The 23,414-nt window shown below is 39.3% G+C and overlaps 1 protein-coding gene across 1 annotated transcript; it reads right to left on the bottom strand.

The window, feature by feature from the left end:
- Positions 1-1,269: 1,269 nt before the first annotated feature.
- On the bottom strand, positions 1,270-18,035 carry LOC126474118 (translocon-associated protein subunit gamma). Its single transcript, XM_050101548.1, has 5 exons — positions 17,775-18,035; positions 17,568-17,695; positions 16,044-16,135; positions 3,715-3,846; positions 1,270-1,423 (listed from the first exon to the last, which is right to left on the bottom strand). Exons 1-5 carry the CDS (start codon positions 17,908-17,910, stop codon positions 1,357-1,359), a joined length of 555 nt encoding a protein of 184 aa, XP_049957505.1. The 5' UTR covers positions 17,911-18,035; the 3' UTR covers positions 1,270-1,356.
- Between the last annotated feature and the right edge of the window lie 5,379 nt (positions 18,036-23,414).

The following is a 23,414-nucleotide window of genomic DNA, read 5'->3' as shown; positions in this document are numbered from 1 at the left end:
AAAAGGTCATTGCCTGCTTTTAATACTGAATTTTTTCAGGTAGCTCTGGTGTATTTCCTTGTTCCCGTATATGCTGAGGTGGACCGATGATCAAATACCAAGATACATTTTACAGAACAATGCACCAACTAAGGGCCATGGACTACATAAGGGAAGCTACAGTTGTCTTGAACATTCCCATTTATGTAAATTCAGACTTTCCTGACGTTGCTTTCACCAACTTCTTTCCCTATCACATGTCTTAAGCGCAATTTGAATTTTAATTGATTTGAATCTTGGGTAAATAACTGATTGTCATGTCAATGGATTTGGTTTTAGTATCCTAAATCTTTGATCTTTAAATTCAATATGTATTGGAACTGGATTGTATCTATCGTTTGTGGTTTAAATTTACTAAGTTAAATTTTATTGGATTTAATCTTTATTGAAAATTCATTGCTGTGCTAAACTACGATTTCTGTTAATTGGACGGGTTGTTTGTTCAAACTTGTATTTTCTGTCCAAGTGATCAATAAATGTAGTACTTTCAACCCATATTCAATCAACTGATTCCGCTCTTCAATCCTAAGGAACCTACTGCACTGATTTATTATATGATCACAATGAAATGTGTGTGCCAATTTCTAATAACCACTTTACTGCTGAGATTATATTCTTCAAAATGTGCAACATGTTTCAGGTCCAGTTTATTTTGGTAACGTGATGCATACTGCTAAATATAACTCTTTATAAATCTGGCATTAGGTTTTAATTGTTTTTTTTCTGTTCTGCAGTAAAGTTTTCTTTTAAACTCAAAATAACTCATTCCATATCATGAGAGGTTGGAATTATGATCCACACAACATGCAATTAGCTACAGTCAGAGTCGCGAATGACAGCAGTCGAGTAATACTTGTTCTGGGCTCATACTTCACACATTCTCCGACAGTCAATGAGTGTTCAGCAGCATTCCGACTATCCTGCCTTTAGTGACACAGCCAACACACGAGTTAAAACATGATCACAGAGAGTTCTGAAACTTTATTCAATTTGTTGTGTTGTCATAACTGGTGCCATGATCGACAAAATCTACATAAGAATATGAGAATTTGTATGATACCAGCTTTTTTCAAGCATGAAGCATGTGTATGTGCGTACTGCAACTGTCACTCGGAACCAGCGACACTGCAGTCCCTGTCCGTGCCTCTAATTGCCGAATAGCCAGTATTCATTAATCTGAATATAACCACTGCACAAGAAATCAGGTAACACACATGGAACACAATAAGCCAGTCTTCATAATTTATTGCAAAAATGGAAAGTACATTTAATGAGAAATGATACTGATGACAACACTTTCCACATGTGAAAATCTGTTCAGTGTGAGCCAGTCGATAGCAATGCCAACAAACCACCTGCTGCTCCAACTGAAAATACATAATTACTGTACACAATGTTAAGGAAAATCATTCACTGTTATCTATTGTGGAAGTCGCATAAGAGCAAGCTGTTGAGTACTGATTGAGCCCTTCAAGCCACAGAAAATCCCAGTTTCTTTTTGTGTAATATATCGGGACCAAAGTTTAAAACTCCCAACAAGTAATTACGTAATGTAAAGTGGTATTAAACAGTGGTGACTATTCTATATACGTGTAATTAATTGTTCAACAATATTGTATTTCATGCAATAGACCAAAAGCTATTGTTTTAATATAGGCATCAATTCAATGACTGTATTTTGTTTTATTTTCTATCTAAATTTTACAGTAATTAGTTGTTTTGCTGCACTTAAATGAGTTATTATCCAGGCCAATTAGAATTCAGTTATATGCAGACATTATCTCCAGGAGTACTCACTAAAGACACTGTGGATTACCTTGATTTACCGTATTTACTCGAATCTAAGCCGCACCCGAAAACGAGACTCGAAATCAAGGAAAGAAAAATTTCCCGAATCTAAGCCGCACCCGAAATTTGAGACTCGAAATTCAAGGGGAGAGAAAAGTTTTAGGCCGCATCTCCAAATCAAAACAAAGTTGGTCCACTGTAATATGAGACATAATTTAGGTCAAATGAATGACGATACAGCTACAGTAGTTTGGTTTGAGTCTTAAGCTTAGCAGTTAAGCTTTACCAGGTAGCCATTGCTATGCGCCGGGTGCTCCGTCCGTATTTATACGGGTGCCCTTCCTTTTTCACGTGCTTCATCTGGTTTGAATTTATTGCTTATTTTTCTTTGATCAGATAAGTGCCGTTCTCTTTGTTATAGGAGTTTACGTCACTCTAAGCTGAAAATGCATTGCTGTACTGTGTCATGCATTGTTTGTTGCATTCCAATAATGAGTGTTTACAACCTGTCGCCGCTCGCGGCATGGCTTGCTGCTTTTGTGCGCACTACTGCCGCTTACAAAAAAAAAAAAAAAAGAAGAGGAATAGTCTTATTAGCAAAACAATGGCTAGAGACTGCTATTTGTTGTTACTCACACTGCTGCTTTCTTTGATAATGATCAACAAGAACCAACTAATAGATTGCGTATGATAGATGTTCTGAACGAGAGTTTAGCGAAAATTTTTCTCCGTTTGAAAATCTTTGCAGACGGCTCTTTAGTACATTACATTCTGCACAGAAATTAGTCATCTTAGATCTAAAAATCTAGTCAATTGCCGTGCTTCATTTCTGATTGTATCACTAGTAGGCATAAGAATAATATGAATGTAAACATGACATGATGTGTGTATTCTTCCACGTTTGCTGCTGTCTCACTCTAGTTTCGTAGTTTATTAGGCAGACAGGATTTAAATGAGATAGCAGCAAACACGAAAGAATACATGACAAAATGTTTATATTCGTATTATTCTTATGGTGAAGAGAATCTTAGAGTTGCCCATATTAACAAACATCCCAAACAGTCTTGCCAGTCAGATTTTCGTAGTACATTGAAATGCTGCTACATTCGATGATGAACAATACGGAATTTTTATTTACTTTGTTGGATAATGTATGAAAATGCAGTGGTCGAAACTCGAGGCAGAGAAAAAAGCTCGTCTTCCACCTTTTTTTTTAATTTATTTACTGAAGCAGAGGTTTTGGTGCCAGTATTTATCTTTGTGCCTGCAAAGCATGCCTGTGTAGCGCTACATATATTCGACGGCAGAAGTTAGTTGCGGCGGCACCTACCAACATTTTTCAGAACTTCCGCTTACTTCGCACTTGATTCTAAGCCGCAGGAGCTTTTTGGATTGCAAAAAGCAGAAAAAAAGTGCGGCTTAGATTTGAGTAAATACGGTACATGTCTTATATCATACACTGTCCAACAAAATCCCTGTGTTCTAAGTTGTGACCAAAAGATGAACTACACGGAAATGACTGCAAACAGGTGTTTTACATTCTTTCCATACTGCTGATTTATGAAAGGGGCACATTCATTTTGTTGAATCATGCCACATAATTGCCCAACACCCTCCCCTCCAAATCAGGTTAATAAAACTCATTCTTTCAACAATATTCTTGTACACACTTTTAGCATCCACCTGGCTTAACAATATTTACATATCCTGAGATTCAAAATTTCTTTTTACTCATTTTAGGAATGAACCCTTAAACAATCCATCTTTTGTGACATTGATCTATAAAAATTGTGTGTGTGTGTGTGTGTGTGTGTGTGTGTGTGTGTGTGTGTGTGTGTGTGTGTTTGTTTACACACATAATACATAAACAATTTAAAAAAAGGATACACTGCAGGTGTAAATGTTTTTAGTATATAGAAGCTGGAAAATATAACTAGCGCCAGAAATAGCGCATTGTTATAAAAAATGGAGAATGTTGTGGCTTCATAATCTGCAACTTCATTTTTCTTCCACAGAATTCTGGAAATAAAGATAAATGTATAGATGTCACATCATAAACAAGGTAATCTGAGAAAATAAAGTAATCTGAGAAAACTACCATCAACAATTTTATGTAAAACTGATTATAACAAGCATAACATGAATATAAATGTTAATTATTGTTAGCATAATGTGAGTACCATATTTAGTCAACAATAAGATATTTCAAATAAATTTTTGCAGAGGCTCTTTGAAAAACTTTTTTTTTTTTTTTTTTTTTTTTTTTTTTTTTACACACATTCTGACCAATCAAAATTACAAATTGTTTTACCAATATTTTGTATCTTAAAAGCAGCCATGTGTTTTCTTTGATTATACAATGCAGATACGCAAGCAAAATTTTGTCGAAACATGCAGGAAGTTTGAGCTAGTGTTTGCATTTTAAAATACGTTCAACCATCATCATCATCATCATCATCATCATCATCATCATCTACCAGCTTGAATTTGCTTTGCATTCCACTATGCATGCAGCTAGAAATGTCTATCTCCATCAGCTTGTTTTGGATAATTCCTTGAGTAATCAAAGACTATAACTGTGTCTTCCACATGCTGAACAACCTGCCACTCCAATTCACGAATCCTTTCACAATTCAGTCTCCTGCAAGTTTGGCGTGCGAGAACTGGTGATCTATAATTTAATCCTCATCTGACACCAAGTACGAACATTCACTTCCATGATCTCAAATTTTCACCCTGAGCTGCAGAGCAGTGTCCCGCATGAACCAAACGTGAACTACAAACTTAGGTCAATATTCCTCAGAGTAATTTGCATTAAGCAAACTGAAGAACAATAATAAATTCATTTCTCTACTTCTTTATGCTGAATCTGCAGAAATCGAACCACTTCGGGCTGATAGCCACTTCCTTATTTCATGCCAGCCTTGAAAATCGACTGCTGTCAAGCAGTAGCTGTTGCAGCCACGTGGGTGAACTTTGTGTTCCAGTCATTCTGTGTAAACATATTTAAGTTAGAATTAATTTGCCCATTAGACATTTATACAATTGCTGAGTATTTGTTCATTTGTAAAGTCATTTCAGTTCAGTAGGATCAGTAGGAGAGAGTGCAAGGAGGATGTGGGACAGGTCGTGAGGAGCCAGGTGGAAGAGGTGTGATGTAGCAGGTGGAAAGGACAAAGAAATATGGTTTAAATTTTTCCATGATTATTCTGAAGGAACCACAGTTAACACCTGCCATTAAGCAGAGAACCGACCTGGTTCAGGATTTCTCTTTTTCCATTATCGTTCATAGCTTATGCCCGACTCCTATCAATGCTTGTTCACATTCCACAAACACCTCTCTTATTATCTGTTTCAGTGTGAAAACACCCTCTATAAATGATCTTCCCTTGCAGGAAGCTGCTTGTGCCTCCATTAAAATCACACGAGATATTTCATAGCCTTTCATTTATTATTTGGCTGTAGATTTTGTAAGCAATATTCAGAATACTTGTATACCTATAGTTAGATTTATTGCTTCTGACACCTTTCCCTTACACCAAAAGGATATTTGCTATTTTCCATTCCTCCATTATCTCATGTTTTACCCAACATATGTTAAAGAGACGTTGCATTATTCTTTATAAAAGAATTCTTCTGTGTTCAATCAATTCAGAATTTATTCCACCTATCCTGACAATTATGAACTTTCATTTTTTTTAAAATATAGTCTTCAGTTCACCAAACCTATGTAATCTATTTCTGCTTTTTGGTTTCCGAATTGTACCATTGTTCTTTATAATGTGTTATCCCTTCTCATGTATGTGTTACATTTAGATTTACGACACCTCTTTCTTCTTTGTCGAAGTGTTTAATTTGTGTGCTATTTCTTGTCTGACACATATCATGTTCCAATCTGCTTATAAACTTGTCCCACAATATCCTATGTACTGATTTTACTATTGCTTCTGCTTTGTTTCTTTTCCAATGGTATTTCTCTTTAGCTTCTAACTATACACTTTCCATTTGTTTGTGGCTTTTTCCTCTCTCTTCAACCCAATTTTTTAATAATCTTTTCTAACTGGTTCTATGTTTTTTCACCTAGCAATTTATTTGCTATCAGTTTCATAGACTTAATACTAGACCACTCTTCGCTTATGTCCTCACTAGTAGATTTGTTATTGATCAAGAGTTTCAGATATAAATTTCTTAAGCTCTGTTATTGAGACAGATATACCTCAACTCTTGTTTAATTTTTTCATCTTTATTTTCTATTCATTGCGTTTTTTATCTTGACCACAGCTGGAATTTTGAGTTTACAAGGTATCGTCTGTATTTATATTTCTACCACTAAATACTCAAGTGTATTATCCTTGGCGCTAACCTATGATTAATTACATAGTCTATTAGTTAATGGTAAAATTGAAATAGAACTGATAATTGGGCACATATTACACTGTGGATCCCTTCGCATTTTCATTTTCATAGCTTGTGTACAATACATGTATATAACGAAAGCGCTGGCAGGTCGATAGACACACAAACAAACACAAACGTACACACAAAATTCAAGGGTTGCTTCATCAGGAAAGAGGGAAGGAGAGGGAAAGACAAAAGGATGTGGGTTTTAAGGGAGAGGGTAAGGAGTCATTCCAATCCCGGGAGCGGAAAGACTTACCTTAGGGGGAAAAAAGGACAGGTATACACTCGCACACACACCCATATCCAACCGCACATACACAGACACAAGCAGACATTTTCATGAAAATGTGTGTGTGCGTGCGCGCGTGTGCGTGTGTGTGTGCGCGTGCTCAGTTGTCATTGTAGTGTTAAGTGAAAGAGTACACTAGGACATCAGCCCAACATAATTTGTGTTTTATGTCTGACTTGCTGACGTTCCTTGCTACCTTTAATTACAAAATTATGATGTGGCTGGCAAGTTTGTAATCATCATAAACTTCTGTTAATACATTGCAAGGTGTGCTCTAATGCTTCAGTAATGTATGAAGTGTTCACATGAAATCAGGTGTATTAGTCCCCTTGACTTTGAATATTTGTTTATTAAACTGTCAGATCCAATGATGACAGCATTGCTCTGTTGAAACCAGTAATCAAAAATATTTACAAGCGATCTTGGCGAACCTGGTTTTTATGTTATCACTGTTACAAAAGGGGACATTTTAAATCTGAGTGCAGAACTCAACATGAAGCCTGATAATCAGGCTTTCAGTGCAGAACAAGCAAATTTTTCTGCTCCAGGTTGTAAAAATATTTGCACATATGACACCATGCAATGATTGGTTTAACATTTAAGTCTACTCAATCCAATGACTCCTATGCTCAAATTGTAAACAACTCTATTGTTAAAGCATAAGGTGTTTAACCCCGTAAGTGTGGTCTTTAGTTGAGGGGAAAATGGCAAGCATTCACTTAGGGAAACAAATTACACAATCCTTAGCAAAAGAAAGCTGTATTTTCTGTGGGACCTGTGGCAAAGAGAAAACAAAAGTTATTTTTGATAAGTGAATGGAAGATTGCAATTCAGGTTTAGTTGAATTAAGGTGGAGAGTCAATTTTATCAAATGTTTAATAAAACATCTAGATTACTACAAGCAAATCCTGTTCCTTTTAATTCCACAACAATCTAGCACTAGATTGTTGGACACTTCCATTTCAAAGGTCTGGAGAATATGACTAATTTAGTTCCTGGTTTAAAAACAAAAATCTCCATTATGAATCATGACATTATTGCAAAACTACAAGAAACTCATTTAACTCAAATTTGGACTCAAGATATAAACCACCTTGTGAATGCATCCACGCAGATTTGCACCTCGAAGGTGCACTCTTTTACATAGATTTCAAGTGTGACTGCACTTCAAACAGATTTTTGTATTTTCTTAAAAGTAAACATGAAACTTTCCCTATATTTTTTGAATTTAAGAGACTGATTGAAAGAAACTGGAAACAAAATCTCAGTTCTGAGGGTTACAATGGGACCAAATTCATAAATAAAGCAATTTAAAGATTCCAGCAAAATGGAATACCATATTTTACGGACTATAAGAAACACCTTAATTTTTAAGCAATTTTTGTAAAAGAATACATTTTTACCATTTTTGTTATTAGAGTGCAAACCTGGACTAAAAAATTCTTAGTTTATAAAATGAACTGACATTTAAAATCCCTAAAAAAATCATCATCTAGTTTTGGCCGTTTTAAATTTCAGTCCTATTTGCACGTTTAGTCTACCTCATTTTTTTCAGTTCTTCTTTACTAGCCCGCCAATCGTGAACGGTTTTTCCTATTGGTGGAGGGCTGAAATTCTGTTCAGCTGCTCTGTTTCCATGTTGTTCTGCATATACTATTACTTTCAATTTATAGCCCGCATCATATGAATATCTTATTTTTTCCATTACAAAACTACCTATTAACAAAAAATATTGTACTGTTACCGATAACATAAATCGCTATCAATTCAAGTTCACTTGCACTGTAGACTGCAATGATGCGTCACAGGCTACACAGTCTTCTGGATCTGACGGTGATGTGGGAGGGTGACACTGTTAGCAACTCATGTTCCTGGCATCTAGTGCACTGCTGCTGCCAGTTAATCCAATATTGACAGACAGAGAGGTTTCCAGTGGCATGGAGTATATGGCCATTTCCAAGACTGATGGGAATTTTAAATTGAACACTGGACATTTTTATATTAATTTTTGGGTATACGAGATACCTGAACTTTGGAGGTAATTTTCCAAAGAAAAAAGTGTGTCTTATAGTCCGTAAAATACAGTAATGCATGAGAAAAGTTCCTACACACCACAGCAAAATTGCCAAACTGAGCAAGAAGTGGAGCAGAGATGTTTGTATGGGCACACAACAATAAGGCCTTTGGTGCTCACACGAAAACAGATTGAGACAAGTGTTGGCAAAATACACAGAACAGAAAGGCGAAACAGCACGGAAGACATAAGGTACCAAAAATTGGCAAACTATGTGCATAACCACACAGAAGCACAGAATGAGGTATTGTGTCAATATTAGAACATTAACTACTCAGGATGAAAGTGGCATAAGGAGCTGAAACAATAAGCAGATGGACACGGCTGGCTGACTGCAAGAGGAAAAAAGGAGGAGCCAGCCACTGTGCAACACACTAAAACCTCCAGCCTAGAAGTTTAGAACCTCAGTCACATTCATGTCGTCACCAGCTAAAATGGAGGGCAGATCCCCACCAATATTTGCTTCTGCCCTTGCATCACTATATAAAATGTTAAAAAATATGGTGGATACAGATGTGCATGCCACAAGCATCACAAAACGGGGGATCCTCTTGCTGGAGTAAAAAACTATGTGAGGGCAGTGCCGAATATGATGTGAGGGCAGTGCCCAATTCTAAGACATGTGAGAGTCAGTTCATTCCGCCTGAGCAACTGGCAGGAGGAATGCCAATGCTGAATTGCTGACTTCTATTGATGATCACCGCCAGCCATTCCTCATTCCACAACTGGATACACTTCCTGTGTAGTGCAGAAACGAGAGCCTGCAGAGGAATAGAACACTGTGCCACATGCTGTCCTCTACAGGCCTCTTTGGCGAATGAGACCTGCCTATCCCGCAACTGGAGCAAGTACAGTTGGTCATATATCAGCTGCATCAACTCCTCTGCTGGGCACAGGTTCTGTAACGATTGTAATGCAATAAGGGAATCTGACATCCATGGCAACATCAAGTTCATGATAGAGATAGAGGCAGATGGTCCCTTGCCGTTCCTTTAAGTCCCCGGCTGTCGCAAAGCAAATGGGTGTCTCAGCCACAGCATTTACCGGAAACCCACCCACACAGACCGATATCTGCACACTAGCAGTTATCACCATCCGTCGTAGAAACATTCTGTTCCTAGGACCTTAGTGCATCGAGCCGAAACCGTCTCAGGTTCTGAAAACTTGCTGAAGGAGCTGAGCAACTTACGGAAAATATTCCAAGGAAAATGGCTACGACAACTGCAAGATTTCGCAAGCTATCTGTCTGAAAATATGTAAGCAGAAAGACACCGAGGAGGACTCTGAAGAAGTTAACATTCTTGCCATTCTGTTGCTCAATAACAGGAAAAATAAGCCAGCTCCTAGAGAGGCATAAAATCGATTCGGTCTTCAGGGCTCCAGCAAAAATTCGACAACTCTTGAGGCCTATGAAAAACGACGTAGGCCTCAGAACGCCAGGAGTATATGAAATACCATGTAGGTGTGGACAGTTCTACATTGGACAGACTGTGCGTACTATTGAACAGCGCTGTGTAGAACGAGAGAGATGTTTTCGTCTACGGTACCCGGAGAAATCAGCAGGAGCAGAGCATGCTTTAAAAAGACTGTCATCATATTGCATTCGACAAGACATCTATTACCACACGGACTAACAGTTTTTGGGATAGCATAATAGAAGAAGCCATCAAAATAAAAATTTGTGACAACATACTCAATAAAGATGGCTGCCTGCAGCTAAGCACAGAATGGGACCCGGCCATCAGAAGGATGAAGCAGGCATGGTGGCCGCATAACGCAAACATTACTATATACGGTGCCAGAGCGGGTACCAGTGACGTCATGGAAGGAAGGCAGAGCGGCTATATAAGGACGGCAGGAGCCACCAAAAGACAATCACCACTTGACAACGGCCAAAGCGTACTCTGTCGAAAGCTTGTGGATTTTAAAACACTTGACACGGCTGGAAGCCCAATAAACTTATTAGATGAGAAACCGTTTACCCCAAATATGACGCATCTTCTCCAATGCCATCAGGATTGCATGGAGCTCCACTGAGAAAGCAGTATACTCGTCAGGAAGGCTAATCCTGGTGACATGGTCTGGAAGCATGACAGAGCAGCCAAGGGAATTCCTTTGTTTGAAGCCATCAGTGTACACTGTGAAACTGTGATGCAAGTCTAAAATGTTAAAAAACAGATTGAAATGTCATATCTAGCATTTGATCTTTTTTAAAACTGGTCAAGTCTAAAATCTGGGCCTCCAAAGAAGCCAAGGTGGAAGTCTGCTCCAACCACGATGTAAAACAGGAAGACCGGCCACACCCACCTCTAGAAGGCAATCCTGTTCACGAATCCCATAGGGCCTCGTTGGGTTACGAAAAAGGCTTTCCAGTGGACACTGAGCAATGGTAAGGTAGACGGGTGTGTCTGACGTGGACTCTGTTTTATAGGCCTAGTGCACCATAAGAAACCATTGCCTGATGTGAAGTGGCGATTCACCAGCCTCGGCACAGAGACTTGGTATGGGGCTTGTATTGAAAGCCCCAGTGGGCAATCGAATCCCTTCATGGTGCACCACGTCCAACATCTTTAAATAGGAGGGTCTCTCAGACCCATACACCGTGTACCCATAATCAAGCTGAGATCACACAAATACTCTGGAAAACTGGGGCAAGCAAGTCCTTTCTGCTCCCCATGTATTGTGGCCAAAACATTTTAAAATGCTTAAATCCTTAAGCAATTGTTTTTTCAGGTCCTTAAGATGTAATCATGTAAGCTTAGAGTCACATATGGGGTCCAGAAACTTCCACTGTGTCTTTAAAAGAAAGGACAGTGTCCTCATCCTCAACTCAGGAAATTTTAAAATGAAATGAGAACGGTTAAAATAAACACACACAGACTTCAGAGGAAAACTTAAAACCACTCTTCTGCACCCATTCATCCACACTTTGAAGATTTAGTTGCAATTGACGTGTTGTCACTGCGAGGCTTGAAGAGCCAAAATATACATAAGTCATCCACAAACAAAGACCACTGGACAGCACTTTTCACTATGAACAAAATGCTATTAACAGCTATGGCAAAGACATTCACACTTAAACCACTACCTTGAAGAACACCATTCTCCCACTCAAAACAATCAGACAGGACATCACTGACTCAGTACCTAAAATATAGTGGCGAGATGAAGGACTGAATAAAAATGGGAAGGCAACCATGAAAATACCACTTGTGAAGCTGCTCTAAGATAGGGTGCCTACAAGTAGGATTGTAGGCCTTCTCAATGTTAAAAGTATACCTAGAAGGTGATGCTGGCATAGGAAAGCCTACTGTATAGCCGCCTCCAGTAGGGCCAGATTATCAAAGGTGCAGCGACACTTCCTGAACCCACATTGAAAGCAACTATGGAGATGCCTAGATTCTAAGCTCCAGACAAAGTGACGGCTGACCATCTGCTCCAAGGTCTTTCCCACACAGCTAGTGAGGGCAACACAACACTACCGTGGGATGTACAGTCTTTCCCAGGTTTTAAGAGAGGAATTAAAATTGCTTCAAGCCGCAAGTCAGGAAAGTGACCTGAAGCCCAAATGGCATTAAATAGTTGGGGGAGGATATCTTTGTTTCACTTTGTGAGGTGCCACAGCATACTATAATGGATTCTGACATGACCATAGACAAGCCATAGACAATGCAGAATCCAACTCCCACACGGAAAATGGGCAGTTGTAATCTTCATCAGTGGTTGACCAGAAGTCCAAACTACATCTCTCGGCAACTGATCTATGGCACTGGAAACCTGGATCCTGGCTGGCAGTTGCAGTAATTACGGCAAAATAGAACACCACAGGCTGGGCAATGTCCCGTGGATTGGTTTGGACAGTGCTGGTCCCTATTGCAGCAGCCATGGGGCACCTACCTCCTCTCCCAAGAATTCTGCTGATGGTCCTTATATACAACAGAACTCTCTGTGGAACAATTAGTGGTGTTCAGGAGCTGTTGCCATGACCTCTTCTTGTTCTCTCAAATAATTAGGCAACACTTGCCATCCGAAAGACTGCAAGATTCTCTGTATTTGGCCGACACTTGAACCTACGCAGAGCCACATGCCTAGTCCTGATTGCCTCTTCTGTTATCCCCTGGTCTATGGAATGGATGCTGCAGTGGCGTGGTGGATAATTTTGGTAAGATGATCTACCCATGCCTCGACATTGGCACAATGTTCAAACTGAGCCAACTGGCAATAAAGTATCCAGTCTGCTCTACTGAGCACCCATCACAGTGGTTTCCTTTCAGGTTGAACTCCATCTGGCAAATGAATCCAGATCGGGATGTGATCACAAACAGGCAAGTCGTCAACCACTTCCCACTGAACAGTGAGAGCAAAGAGGTGGAGAGCAAAGTGAGAGTTCAATGGCAGAGAACGACCCAGTTGCTGTGCAGAAATATGAGCTCTGTCCTGTATTTAGCAAGTATGCGCATGACATGAGAAGCCTCTCAATTTCTCTACCCCAGGGGCAAGTTATTTCAGAGCCCCAAAGCACATTGTGTGCATTAAGATCACCACAGAGGATGAAGGAACGGGGGAGCTGTGTAATAAGGTTGGTTAGGACCTCTTCATCAAGCACATCACATGGGGGCAAGTAAAGGGAACAAATCGTCAATGGGTGACATATGTGCATTGATATGGCAACTGCTTGTAAAGTTGTCATGAGGGAGAGAGCAAAGAGAGGTAGTCGGTACTGATGAAAATACCTACACCTCCTCTAGCTCTTTCTCCACTCATGTCATCCTTTTTGTGTAGGATATAGCCTTGTAGCTCAGGGACGCACAATTGATGGAAATTAGTCTCCTGGAGATACACACACAGTGGTCAACCCTAAGATAAGAGATGGAGTTCCTCCACTAGCACCCTGAACCCTTGTAAGTTCCACTGAAGGATGGGAGCCATTGCATTGATGTGATTTTAATTTCTCCCTATCTTTGCACCGCAGGGGTGAAGCACTTGTAGAGGAGGGGCTGCCTGGATACAAGGTATCTAACTCCATCATGTCGTCCTCTTCAGACAGACAGGAAAAAACGACACCTTACAGCACTCTGGACAGCTTTCAAGGATGAGAGGGAAAGGGAGCATTGAGATGCACTCTGCTTTTTTGTACCTTCTGAATGTTATTGGTCTTTCCTGGTGTGGTTGCCTGGATTTCTTTGTCTTTATTCTTTTTTCCTTTGCATGTACAGGTGCTTGTGGTGGATACAGGCACGACAGACATAGTCTGTGTCGAAGCGTCTGCCTTGGAAACAGGTTTCTGCATCATGGAAGAATATGAGGCGGCAAAGACGGGGTTTCGTTGCCTTATATTCTGTTTTGGCTTCAGCATAGGGGATCCGCTTGGTCACTTATTTCCTGTATTTTGCATTCCTCAGCAAAAACAGGGCAGTCTCGGCTCCAGACTGAGTGGTTCCCAGAGCAATTGAATGGACAGTCAGTCCCAACGCCATGAGTGGCTTTTCCGCAATTCCCATAAATCACTTCATCTCGGCAACTCGTGGTTGTATGGCTGACACACTGGCATTTATAGCACTGCATAGGGTTTGGAATGTAAGGCCGAATATTAAGCCGAAAAAACACAACCATAATATGTTCAGGTCTTTATTGCTGGTATGCTTGTACGAGGGTTGCAAAGTATCTACAGGGGATGATGGGCCTGGCCGTAAGCTACAAAGCAAACTACTGGGCTGGTGATTGACTGATGCCAGCTTAGCTGGTGACAAGAGGAACTAAGCAATACAGATGCCAGAGCGGAAATCAATTCACAGGGAAGTAAAAGCATATGGATCGAAATGGTACATAGGTTAGAGCAGACAAGGGGTCTTCCAGGCCTCAGCCACTGCAAGAGAAACATCACCTGCATCCGAACCCCACCAATCTGAGATCCAGAACAGTACAAGGGAAAAGTTAAAAATGTAATGCACATCAGTTGGATCATAAAAAAAAAAAAAAAAAAAGAGATGAGAGAGTGAATTAAGGTAGCAGATAGGTGTCCCCAGGACTCTGCATTTGAAGGGAGCAGGCCCTCCTACAGCTGTCTTACCCAGATCTGTCACAGGCAAAGTGACAGAAAGGAGAAGTGCGCACACTTTTCAACAGAATAATAATCAAAGAAGAGAAAACGGCTGCTGCAGCACCACCACCACCACCACCTACTATGAATTTTTGCTTTTTTACTACATTCTCCACCAGCCATTCCGCAACTGCATCAACTCGATCTACGGCTTTTTTTTCCATGGGATGTAGCAAAGAAGTTGCAATAGATTTTTACATTGTGAAATGATTGAAATTGAGGAACAGCATTAGTAATATATTTTTGTTTAAATTGTGGGGCAGGTAAATCTGACCAGATCAAAACTACCTTCACATTTTCAGGTATAGTTGACAGTACCTTGCTAATGCAATCAATTGCAACACTTGAGCCATGGCTTTATCCAGAGCACTAAGTGACTTTTACGGCGACAAACTTGCATTACTAGGTTGCTGATCTTACATCTTACTGGTATGTTGCCTGTGTTTTCTAACTCTCTCCCTATTTTTATCTCTTCTGCCTTCTAATAACAGTCCTTGTTTATGTTGACTCAACTATAGAAACTTTTGTTTCTGCTTCTGCTGACCTTTTCAAGCCTCTTCCAGATGCTGCTTCTTATATTCTTCACATTTTCCTTCACTCTAACTTTTCCCCCCTCCTACTCCACCTTTCTGCTGCTGCTAATGGCATCCTCTTCTTCTGATCTTAAAATAATACAACTGTGACTCAGATTACATGACTCATGTTACACATTTAATTTTCTGTTTTAACAGTAGTGGTTAAAGTTGGGAAATTTTTAATAGTGATAGTAGGTACACAATCACACTAAGAAGTAAATTACTGAACAAGATGATGTTATCTCTAATGTCTCTCTTGGTATAAAAGCTTAATTACATGAAAGTGACCCATATTACATGAAAGTTCATGCTGTTGTATTATACTGTTTACATCGACATACAGTTTATCTACTTCAGTTTTATACTCTTTATCCAATACACCCTATGGTATGTAACAGTACTATAAATAATGATATGCTAATTCTTACCTGCCGATTAGTTGAAATGAACGTCCAAAATTTCCAATAACTTACATTCTCATCACATGAAAAACTTATGGGATCATAAGAAGGGCTACAAATTATGGAGGATAAACAATAACAGGCCACAGACCATTGTTGCCACAAAGTAAAAAGTCCAGCCTTTTCAAAAAATATATAAAAAATACCAAATTTTAAACTTTCAAACACACTGTAAATGTGTCCTGTATGCGCACTAAACAGCAATCTATCCTTTTCATACGGTTACAAGAGCAGTTGTGTTATTTAACTCCAAGCTTATTACATTCCATGATTTTCTGCTAACTGTAATTAGATGCATCATCTTAAAATATATTACCGTTCATCCTTTTCTTTCTTGCTCATTTTCTTATCTTCTGCCAATTTCTTTGTCATTTCTCTGGTAACAGCTTCCTCACGTTTAACAGCAACCTGGACAAAGATGATGTATCCAAAAATCAAGGTGTAAAGAGTACATAGTTTACAGAAAATAATGCTGAAAGATATGTAACTTAATTACGTATCTTTTTGCTAACAAATGAAAGTCACTTAACACTAAGAAATACTAGGCATCCTCTACCTCTGACAAAATAATTACTTGAATAGTATTGGACATGTACAATTTATGAACAGCTCATCCACACCTGACGTATCAACAGCAACAAAACTCAAAATACAAAACTAGGTTTATTATGAATTATCACACTATAAGTGAAAGGCACTTCATTGCTCCAAATTTAAATTATACTAACAGCAATCTTTCATTTATTGGTGAGGTACTACAAAACTTTAGTTTGTTTACACGAACATTGCTTATACAACTTTTGAGTAGCCTAAATTTGATTATGGCCTCCGTGTAAATGCTTCATGTAAAATGACTAACAGGGGCCATATGATAATGTTTCATAAACATGCAGATGAAACTCAATTCATAAACAGTGCAACACAAGCCCTGTATCTCAAGAAACTAAAGACAATGACAAGAACGAGATTTCAGGTTACACAATAACCTGTGCTCTTCAGTCTTTTACACAATGACCTTGTAAAGGTAGTGAAGATAAAAAATTGGCAATTCCAGCTTACACAGAGACAGTCAATCATTTCAACATGGATTTGCATTCTGCAGCCGAGTGCACAGACTTTAAACTTTCTGACGGATTAAAACTGTTGCTGACTGGGACTGAAACTGAGACCTAGCTCTTTTATCAGAGGCACTGAGAAACAGATGAAATTCTAAAATTATACAACACTGCAGTAGCCGATGGACTCCCTGGAAGATTCTACACAGAATTTATGACTGTTAGGTCCTCTTAATTATAACATACCAATAACGCTGAAAAAATTAACTGTGCCTGAAAGCATTGGTCATAAATGTCTACACGAAGGATAGCAGAAGTGATCCACAAAACAATAATCCACTATCTTTGATGTGTGTTTCTGAATCTTTAAACGAATTTATAGAAATACCTGAGTAACAATTTATGGGGTTAAGGAATGGGATAGTCACATAGGTTCACTAATAGTTATAGCAGATGGTAAACTTCTGTTAGCTGGTAGGATACTTGGGAAAAAGTAAACAGTCTGCAACGGGGATACCGCACTAAACGCTCTCTTAACTCTAAAGACTACTGATGAGTTGCGTGTGCCCTATGGCAAATGGGATTAACAAGATATTTTACTTGGACCAAACGTGTCGTAACAGTTATCAGAGCCACAAATTACGCATGGTTATCACGAGTAGCATGAGAGCGCGCGTCGGCGAGAAAGATCATGCGAATATAATAAGTTTTCGCCCCCCAAAGCTACCTTCACTCCCGTACCCAAACTAGACAAATGTTTAACAATTTTTTTTACAAGAACTTACCTTATGCTTCAAAACAAACTTCGTATTTTTATACGCCAGTGCAACAAGGTATGTGCTCAAGAGCGTAACAATTACGAACGATAGTAAAGATGAGTAGACATCTATCATATGGATCCTCCAAAAGAGCCCTGGAATCATACATTGCAATGTTGTGAATGAAAAAAATTACTTCGCTATATCTTCTTCAGACCTACGAAATATACTCACATATGGGGATAGCAGAAACTATAAAAGCATTTCCATAAAACAATGCGGAGGATTTGGTCGACACATTTCTACTGAAATCTTGTAGCAACAGTTCCTCTTCCTTCGTAAACGCTTTAGCTTGTTTGCCGCCCTTCATAGTTTCTAAACAAGCTCCACCAGCTACAAGACAACCTTGTGACCAACAGACGACACACTTAAAGCACGCCAACACACTACATGAGCTTACACGTCATTCGACGGTGATAGCAAAGTTACTGCATCAGCGCATGCAGGCAGAGTTCATTGATCGCAGGCGAAAATACAATACCATCAACGTGGTGTTCGTTAACATTCTCATTTTTTGGCTTACTACACCATACAGCCGTCACATTGTACGAAAAAAATTCAAATTATTAAAGTTATTGATTGATAGTAAGCCTATTGTCTGAGCATAATGCTGTGCTTTTCGCAAGTAACACCACAGTCTAGACTGTGGTAACACTGAGATGCGTAATGCAAATTGTCAACACATCGAAATTAAACACACAGCAAATATAAAAAAAAAGTAACATGGAAGAATATAAAATAGAAAAGTAGTCTCATGCCTCGACAATATAAATTCTTAATTTAAATTTTTAGACCACTTTCTGAAATAAATATCATTACAAATATGTAAACATTTTTCATATTTATCGTCAGAAGAATCAGAACATTTAAAGAATGACGCATTTTCCCCCACGTACTTCCAGCATTAGAAGAACAAATGGTTATCATCTCCTGTTCAGTGTACGCAGCAGTCACAAGTGTCAGTTGCATTTAAGTTCAAATGGGAAACTGCCATGGCCGGGTTCACACACGCAACAGAAGGGTCAACACAGATAGTGGCATAACGCAGGAAAAAGACAAATATATTATGAAGTCAACCAATAAAACTAAGCCCATGTAGAAAGCAGTGCAGGATCGTACAGGGAAGAAGATAACCCACAAAAATATTGCGATACCGCACGAAAATTAGAGATGGAAAAATTTGGTGATCCATCTCATATGATACTGAAAAACTTTCATCAATTGAAATAAATAATATATCCATATTCGTCAGCCAAGTAGGCCCATCTGATCCCCTAAATAGCATAAATTCACAGAAGAGTAATTAATCACCTAATATTCATGATATTCCAGATTACATTATAAAAAATAACAGCAAGACAAATATTTTCTCCTTTATTAGACATAGTCAATTTATGCTTATCAAGTGGTATCGTCCCACAGGAATTGAAAATGGCAAAAGTAATAACCATATATGAAGAAGGTGATCAGCAATGTATGGCTAACTATAGGCCCGTGTCACTACTGTCAGGGTTTCCGAAAATTATTGAAAAATGTTCTTTTCAGAACTAAATGCATTCTTCAACAAGAATAATATTATTTATAGATGTCAAAATGGATTCAAACAACAGTGGTCAACTGAAACAACCACCTTCAACATGATTTATTTATTTACACATCAAGTTCTTTAGAACCAAATTGAGGAGCAAATCTCCAAGGTCATGGAAACTGTCAGTACATGGAATTACAACATAAAAGTAATATAAGATTAAAATAAAATGTTTATGAAACAGAAAAAAGTCAATCCGTAAGTAAGGTAAAAGCAATCAACAATACAATAAAAATTAGTTTAATTTTTCAAGGAACTCCTCGACAGAATAGAAGGAGTGATGCATGAGGAAACTCTTCAGTTTGGATTTGGAACCACATGAATTACTGCTAATATTTTTGAATTCTCGTGGTAGCTTATTGAAAGTGGATGCAGTAGTATACTGCACACCTTTCTGCACAAGAGTTAGGGAAGTATGGTCCAAAAGGTAAAACTATAGTATAGCAGAAAGAAGAAGCGTGTCATGCAGTTCTTAGCAAAACAAACTGAGAATGTGAATGATTCTGTTGCAACAGAATTTAAAGTATGGCACGATTCCATAGTTAAGCAAGATGTAGCACATATTAACCGAGTAATAGATGGCAACAGCTCATCTGTTACATCAGACAACAATGCGTCTGGTCCCAGTGATATTTTTGTGTGGTGATCTGCGCCAAACATCGAGCTGTAACCTAATGTTCCAGCAAACAACACTGCCATGTGTGGAGTGGGGAATAACCCTCTTACGGCAAATGCAGTTTTACAGGAAAGCGTTATTCTGTTTAGACAGTTTGGTGTGCTCACACCCAATAAGAAATCAGCCCATTCGATGGCATCCATCTAATACTTTCGTGGGATCCGCCTCACCAATGGAGCGAGATGCACAAAATAAAATTTGTTAGTGGAGACACACAGGGTGACGCTGCTCTCTGGGCGACAGAGGCCGCAGATACCTGTAAAAGTTATGATAAGTTTGAACGGTCCTTCTTGGCCAAGAATTGTTCACAACACGTTCAAGAACGAATAAGAGAAGTAGTATTTGACCGAGAACTATGGAATGAGTGCTATTTTAAAAAGTGTTTTAAGGAGACCAAGTACTGCGACGAGGCAATCATGAATCGTGATGTGCTGTGTATGTTAAAAGTAAATCTTCCGATCTCCATACGAGATAAACTCATCAATGCACCACAAAAAGGCCCGGAAAAGTCTTCGTTAGCCGTTGGTAAAATTGATTTGATTCATGGAGATCCAAGTGCAGCACAGAGTGTGTGACTTCGGAAACTGACAACAATGGCGGTTGTGTGATTTCAACAATCAGTGTTCTCACTGCTCAGAGAACTGCTGCATCCAGTGTGAGCAGCACCAATTAAATGACAGATCGCAATCCTATAGCCACAATGCATAGTGTGAGAGGCATGAGGAGTATTACATCAACCTTGATTTCCATGATAAGTACGATGGCAACTAAAAGTATAACAACCAAACTGATGGTGACAGGAACATCACTTAGAAGGACAAGAAAACTGGCCCCAAAGCCATCAGATGTTCATCCCAAAAAACCAAACTAGATGAGACCAGAAAGAGCCCTTATGATAGCATCAGTACAAACCATAGGGGTATGTAACATTGTGTTCATCTTATTAGATTAAATGATGGTGAATGTGTGTCTGAAGAACTGTGTCAGGAGCACAACGAATGCAACAAGCATGTGGAATGCTATGTTCACCCTGCCATTAGGATGACAGTAAATAAATTACCTGTGATGATAATTCTAGGTAATGGGCACAGCTAGCGCCATCTCTGTTAGTCTGTTCAGACGAATTAGTGAGCTAAGCCACTTTCTGATGTGTCCTGTAAATGGGTGTAAGTTTGTGGGAGCTGTGAGCCCCAAATCTAAATGTGTAAAGATCCAGACCTTGTTGCAGGTCAGGTTAGGGGAAATGAAGTGCATACACTCATTCATCGACGTTCAGGGGCTGCTGAACACTTCGTAGGCAGTGACTGTTTAAACGAGAGGAACACAATAATCGAACTCTATGCTGGCAAGCTGCAGGCGTGAGTAGATATTCACAACATCGCCTTGGATTTAGTCACTGCAGCTATGGGCAATGGAAAAAATTGTTGGGGACTAAAGATGAGATTTCTCCCCAATCCTGACGTACAGACTGATGTCAATCAGTGAGCAGTTTCAGTCAGTCATCAAAAAGTACAAGAATTCAATTCTCTCCATGCCCAGCAACAAACTGAATGGCTCTAAGCACTATGGGACTTAACATCTTAGGTCATCAGTGCTCTAGACTTAGAACTACTTAAATCTAACTAACTTAAGGACATCACACACATACATTCCCTAGGCAGGATTCGAAGCTGTGACCTTAGCAGCAGTGCAGTTACAGACGGAAGCGCCTAGAACCGCTTGGCCACCCAGCAACAAAGTGACTTGGACCAATTATTAAAAACTGATGACACCTTATTCAAAGAACAGACTGGAGGTATCTCTGGATTGAGTGTGTACCTGATGTTTGCACTCATTGTTGTGCACTCTTAGTGGTGTCGAAACCAGGTGTCAATGTGTACATAGTACTCAATGCAAGGGCGACAAATGGGATACTGGTTCCAGTATGACCAAACAGGAAAAAAATGAAAGAAAAAGATTCAAGACTATCTAGTACAGACCTTACAGGGTCATACTGGCGAATTCCACTAGCCAAGGAACCGTGTACGCATATTGTGTTTATGTTTGTTGGCCTTAGGTATCAATTCAAGGTGTTACTGTCTGGCCTCAATGTGAGCTGTGGAGGGTTTGTTTCTGCCCTGCTTTATGGAATGTCATTATTCATGAATGATCTCTTAACTGCAATCTCCACTTGGACTAAGCACCTTCAATTTCTACAGAAGGTATTACAGAAGTCAAGGATGCTGATGTAACAGTAAATATACAAAAGTCATAATTTGTACCAATACTATAACATTCGATGAACTCTTAATCATGCCAGAAGTCACTGAGATGGACACTTCGAAATTTCGTCCAGTACAGAAATTTCCAGTACGCTGGTCTAGAAAATAACTTGGGTTGTTGTCATTCTACCATCATTTCGTCCCTAACCAGCTACTGAATAATGAACCACTTTCACAGGTCTGAAAAAGAACATACAGCAGTAACGATCAAGAGAATGTCAAAAGGATTTTGAGAACACCAAACACGTGCTTTGAAAATCCAAGGCATTGTAGCATCCTGACTTGAGCAAAGACTTTTCCTTGTTGACAGACACGTCTCACATTTTTCTGGGGGTGCATATATTCCAGATACATCCTGTTGATGGTAAAACAGCCATCTGTACCATTGGGTTTGCAAGAGAAACCTCACTAGAGATGAGAGGTCGTACTCAACTACAAAACTTGAAGCTCTGCCTGTAGTGTGGACATTTAAACATTTCTATTATTACCTGTAGGGACTTCACACTATCTAACAACCTCACACAATCAGTTTTCTCTTAAGCTGTAAGTTGTTACATGCAGGGGTTGCAAGGAGATCGCTATGCTTCCAAGAGTGTAGTTTTCAAATTATTTACGTCACGAGCCAAGAAAATGTCATGGCTGATGCCTTGTCTCGCTACTTGAAAGTTTAGACGATCTGCCAGTTGTCAATAACCAGGAGCGTGAAATCAGTGTTTAATTAAAGAAAGAGGAAAGCAGCAGAAGATTATTCTTAAGCCTGTACAGGAAAATGGCAGAGATCTAGGATTTGAAGAGGCAAAAAGTTTTAATCCGCCAGGAAGTTCCAAATCAGTGCAGACTTGGTTGCAGAGTGAAAATATCGTTCTGGAAACATCTCCCAGGCAGTGACTAAGCCATGTCTCCACAACATCCTTTCTTCTGGAGTGTTAGTCTTGCAAGTTCGCAGGAGAGTTTCCGTGAAGCTTAGAAGGTAGGAGACAAGGCATTGGCGGCAGTAAAGCTGTGAGTATAGGTCTTGAGTTGTGCTTGGATACTTCAGTTAGTAGAACATGTGCCATGAAAGACAAAGGTTCTGAGTTCGAGTCTCGGTCAGGCACACAGATTTAATCTACGAGGAAGTTTCATTTACATCTACATCTACAGTTACATTCCGCAAGCCACCCAATGGTGTGTGGCGGAGGGCACTTTACGTGCCACTGTCATTACCTCCCTTTCCTGTTCCAGTTGCGTATGGTTCGCGGGAAGAATGACTGTCTGAAAGCCTCCGTGCGCGCTCTAATCTCTCTAAT

This window comes from Schistocerca serialis, chromosome 4, assembly GCF_023864345.2.
Source record: "Schistocerca serialis cubense isolate TAMUIC-IGC-003099 chromosome 4, iqSchSeri2.2, whole genome shotgun sequence".
Taxonomy (NCBI): domain Eukaryota; kingdom Metazoa; phylum Arthropoda; class Insecta; order Orthoptera; family Acrididae; genus Schistocerca; species Schistocerca serialis.
This window is presented reverse-complemented; position numbering and strand designations above follow the sequence as displayed.

What these genes read in the sequence shown, in the direction of transcription:
- LOC126474118 (XM_050101548.1), bottom strand. Translation starts at nt 17,910, where the DNA reads ATGAAGGGCGGCAAACAAGCTAAAGCGTTTACGAAGGAAGAGGAACTG. An exon ending in AGTTTGTTTTGAAGCATAAG is followed by an intron (nt 16,136 to 17,567) that starts GTAAGTTCTTGT and finishes ATCTTTGTCCAG; the next exon opens with GTTGCTGTTAAACGTGAGGA. An exon ending in AAGAAAGAAAAGGATGAACG is followed by an intron (nt 3,847 to 16,043) that starts GTAATATATTTT and finishes CTTTATTTCCAG; the next exon opens with AATTCTGTGGAAGAAAAATG.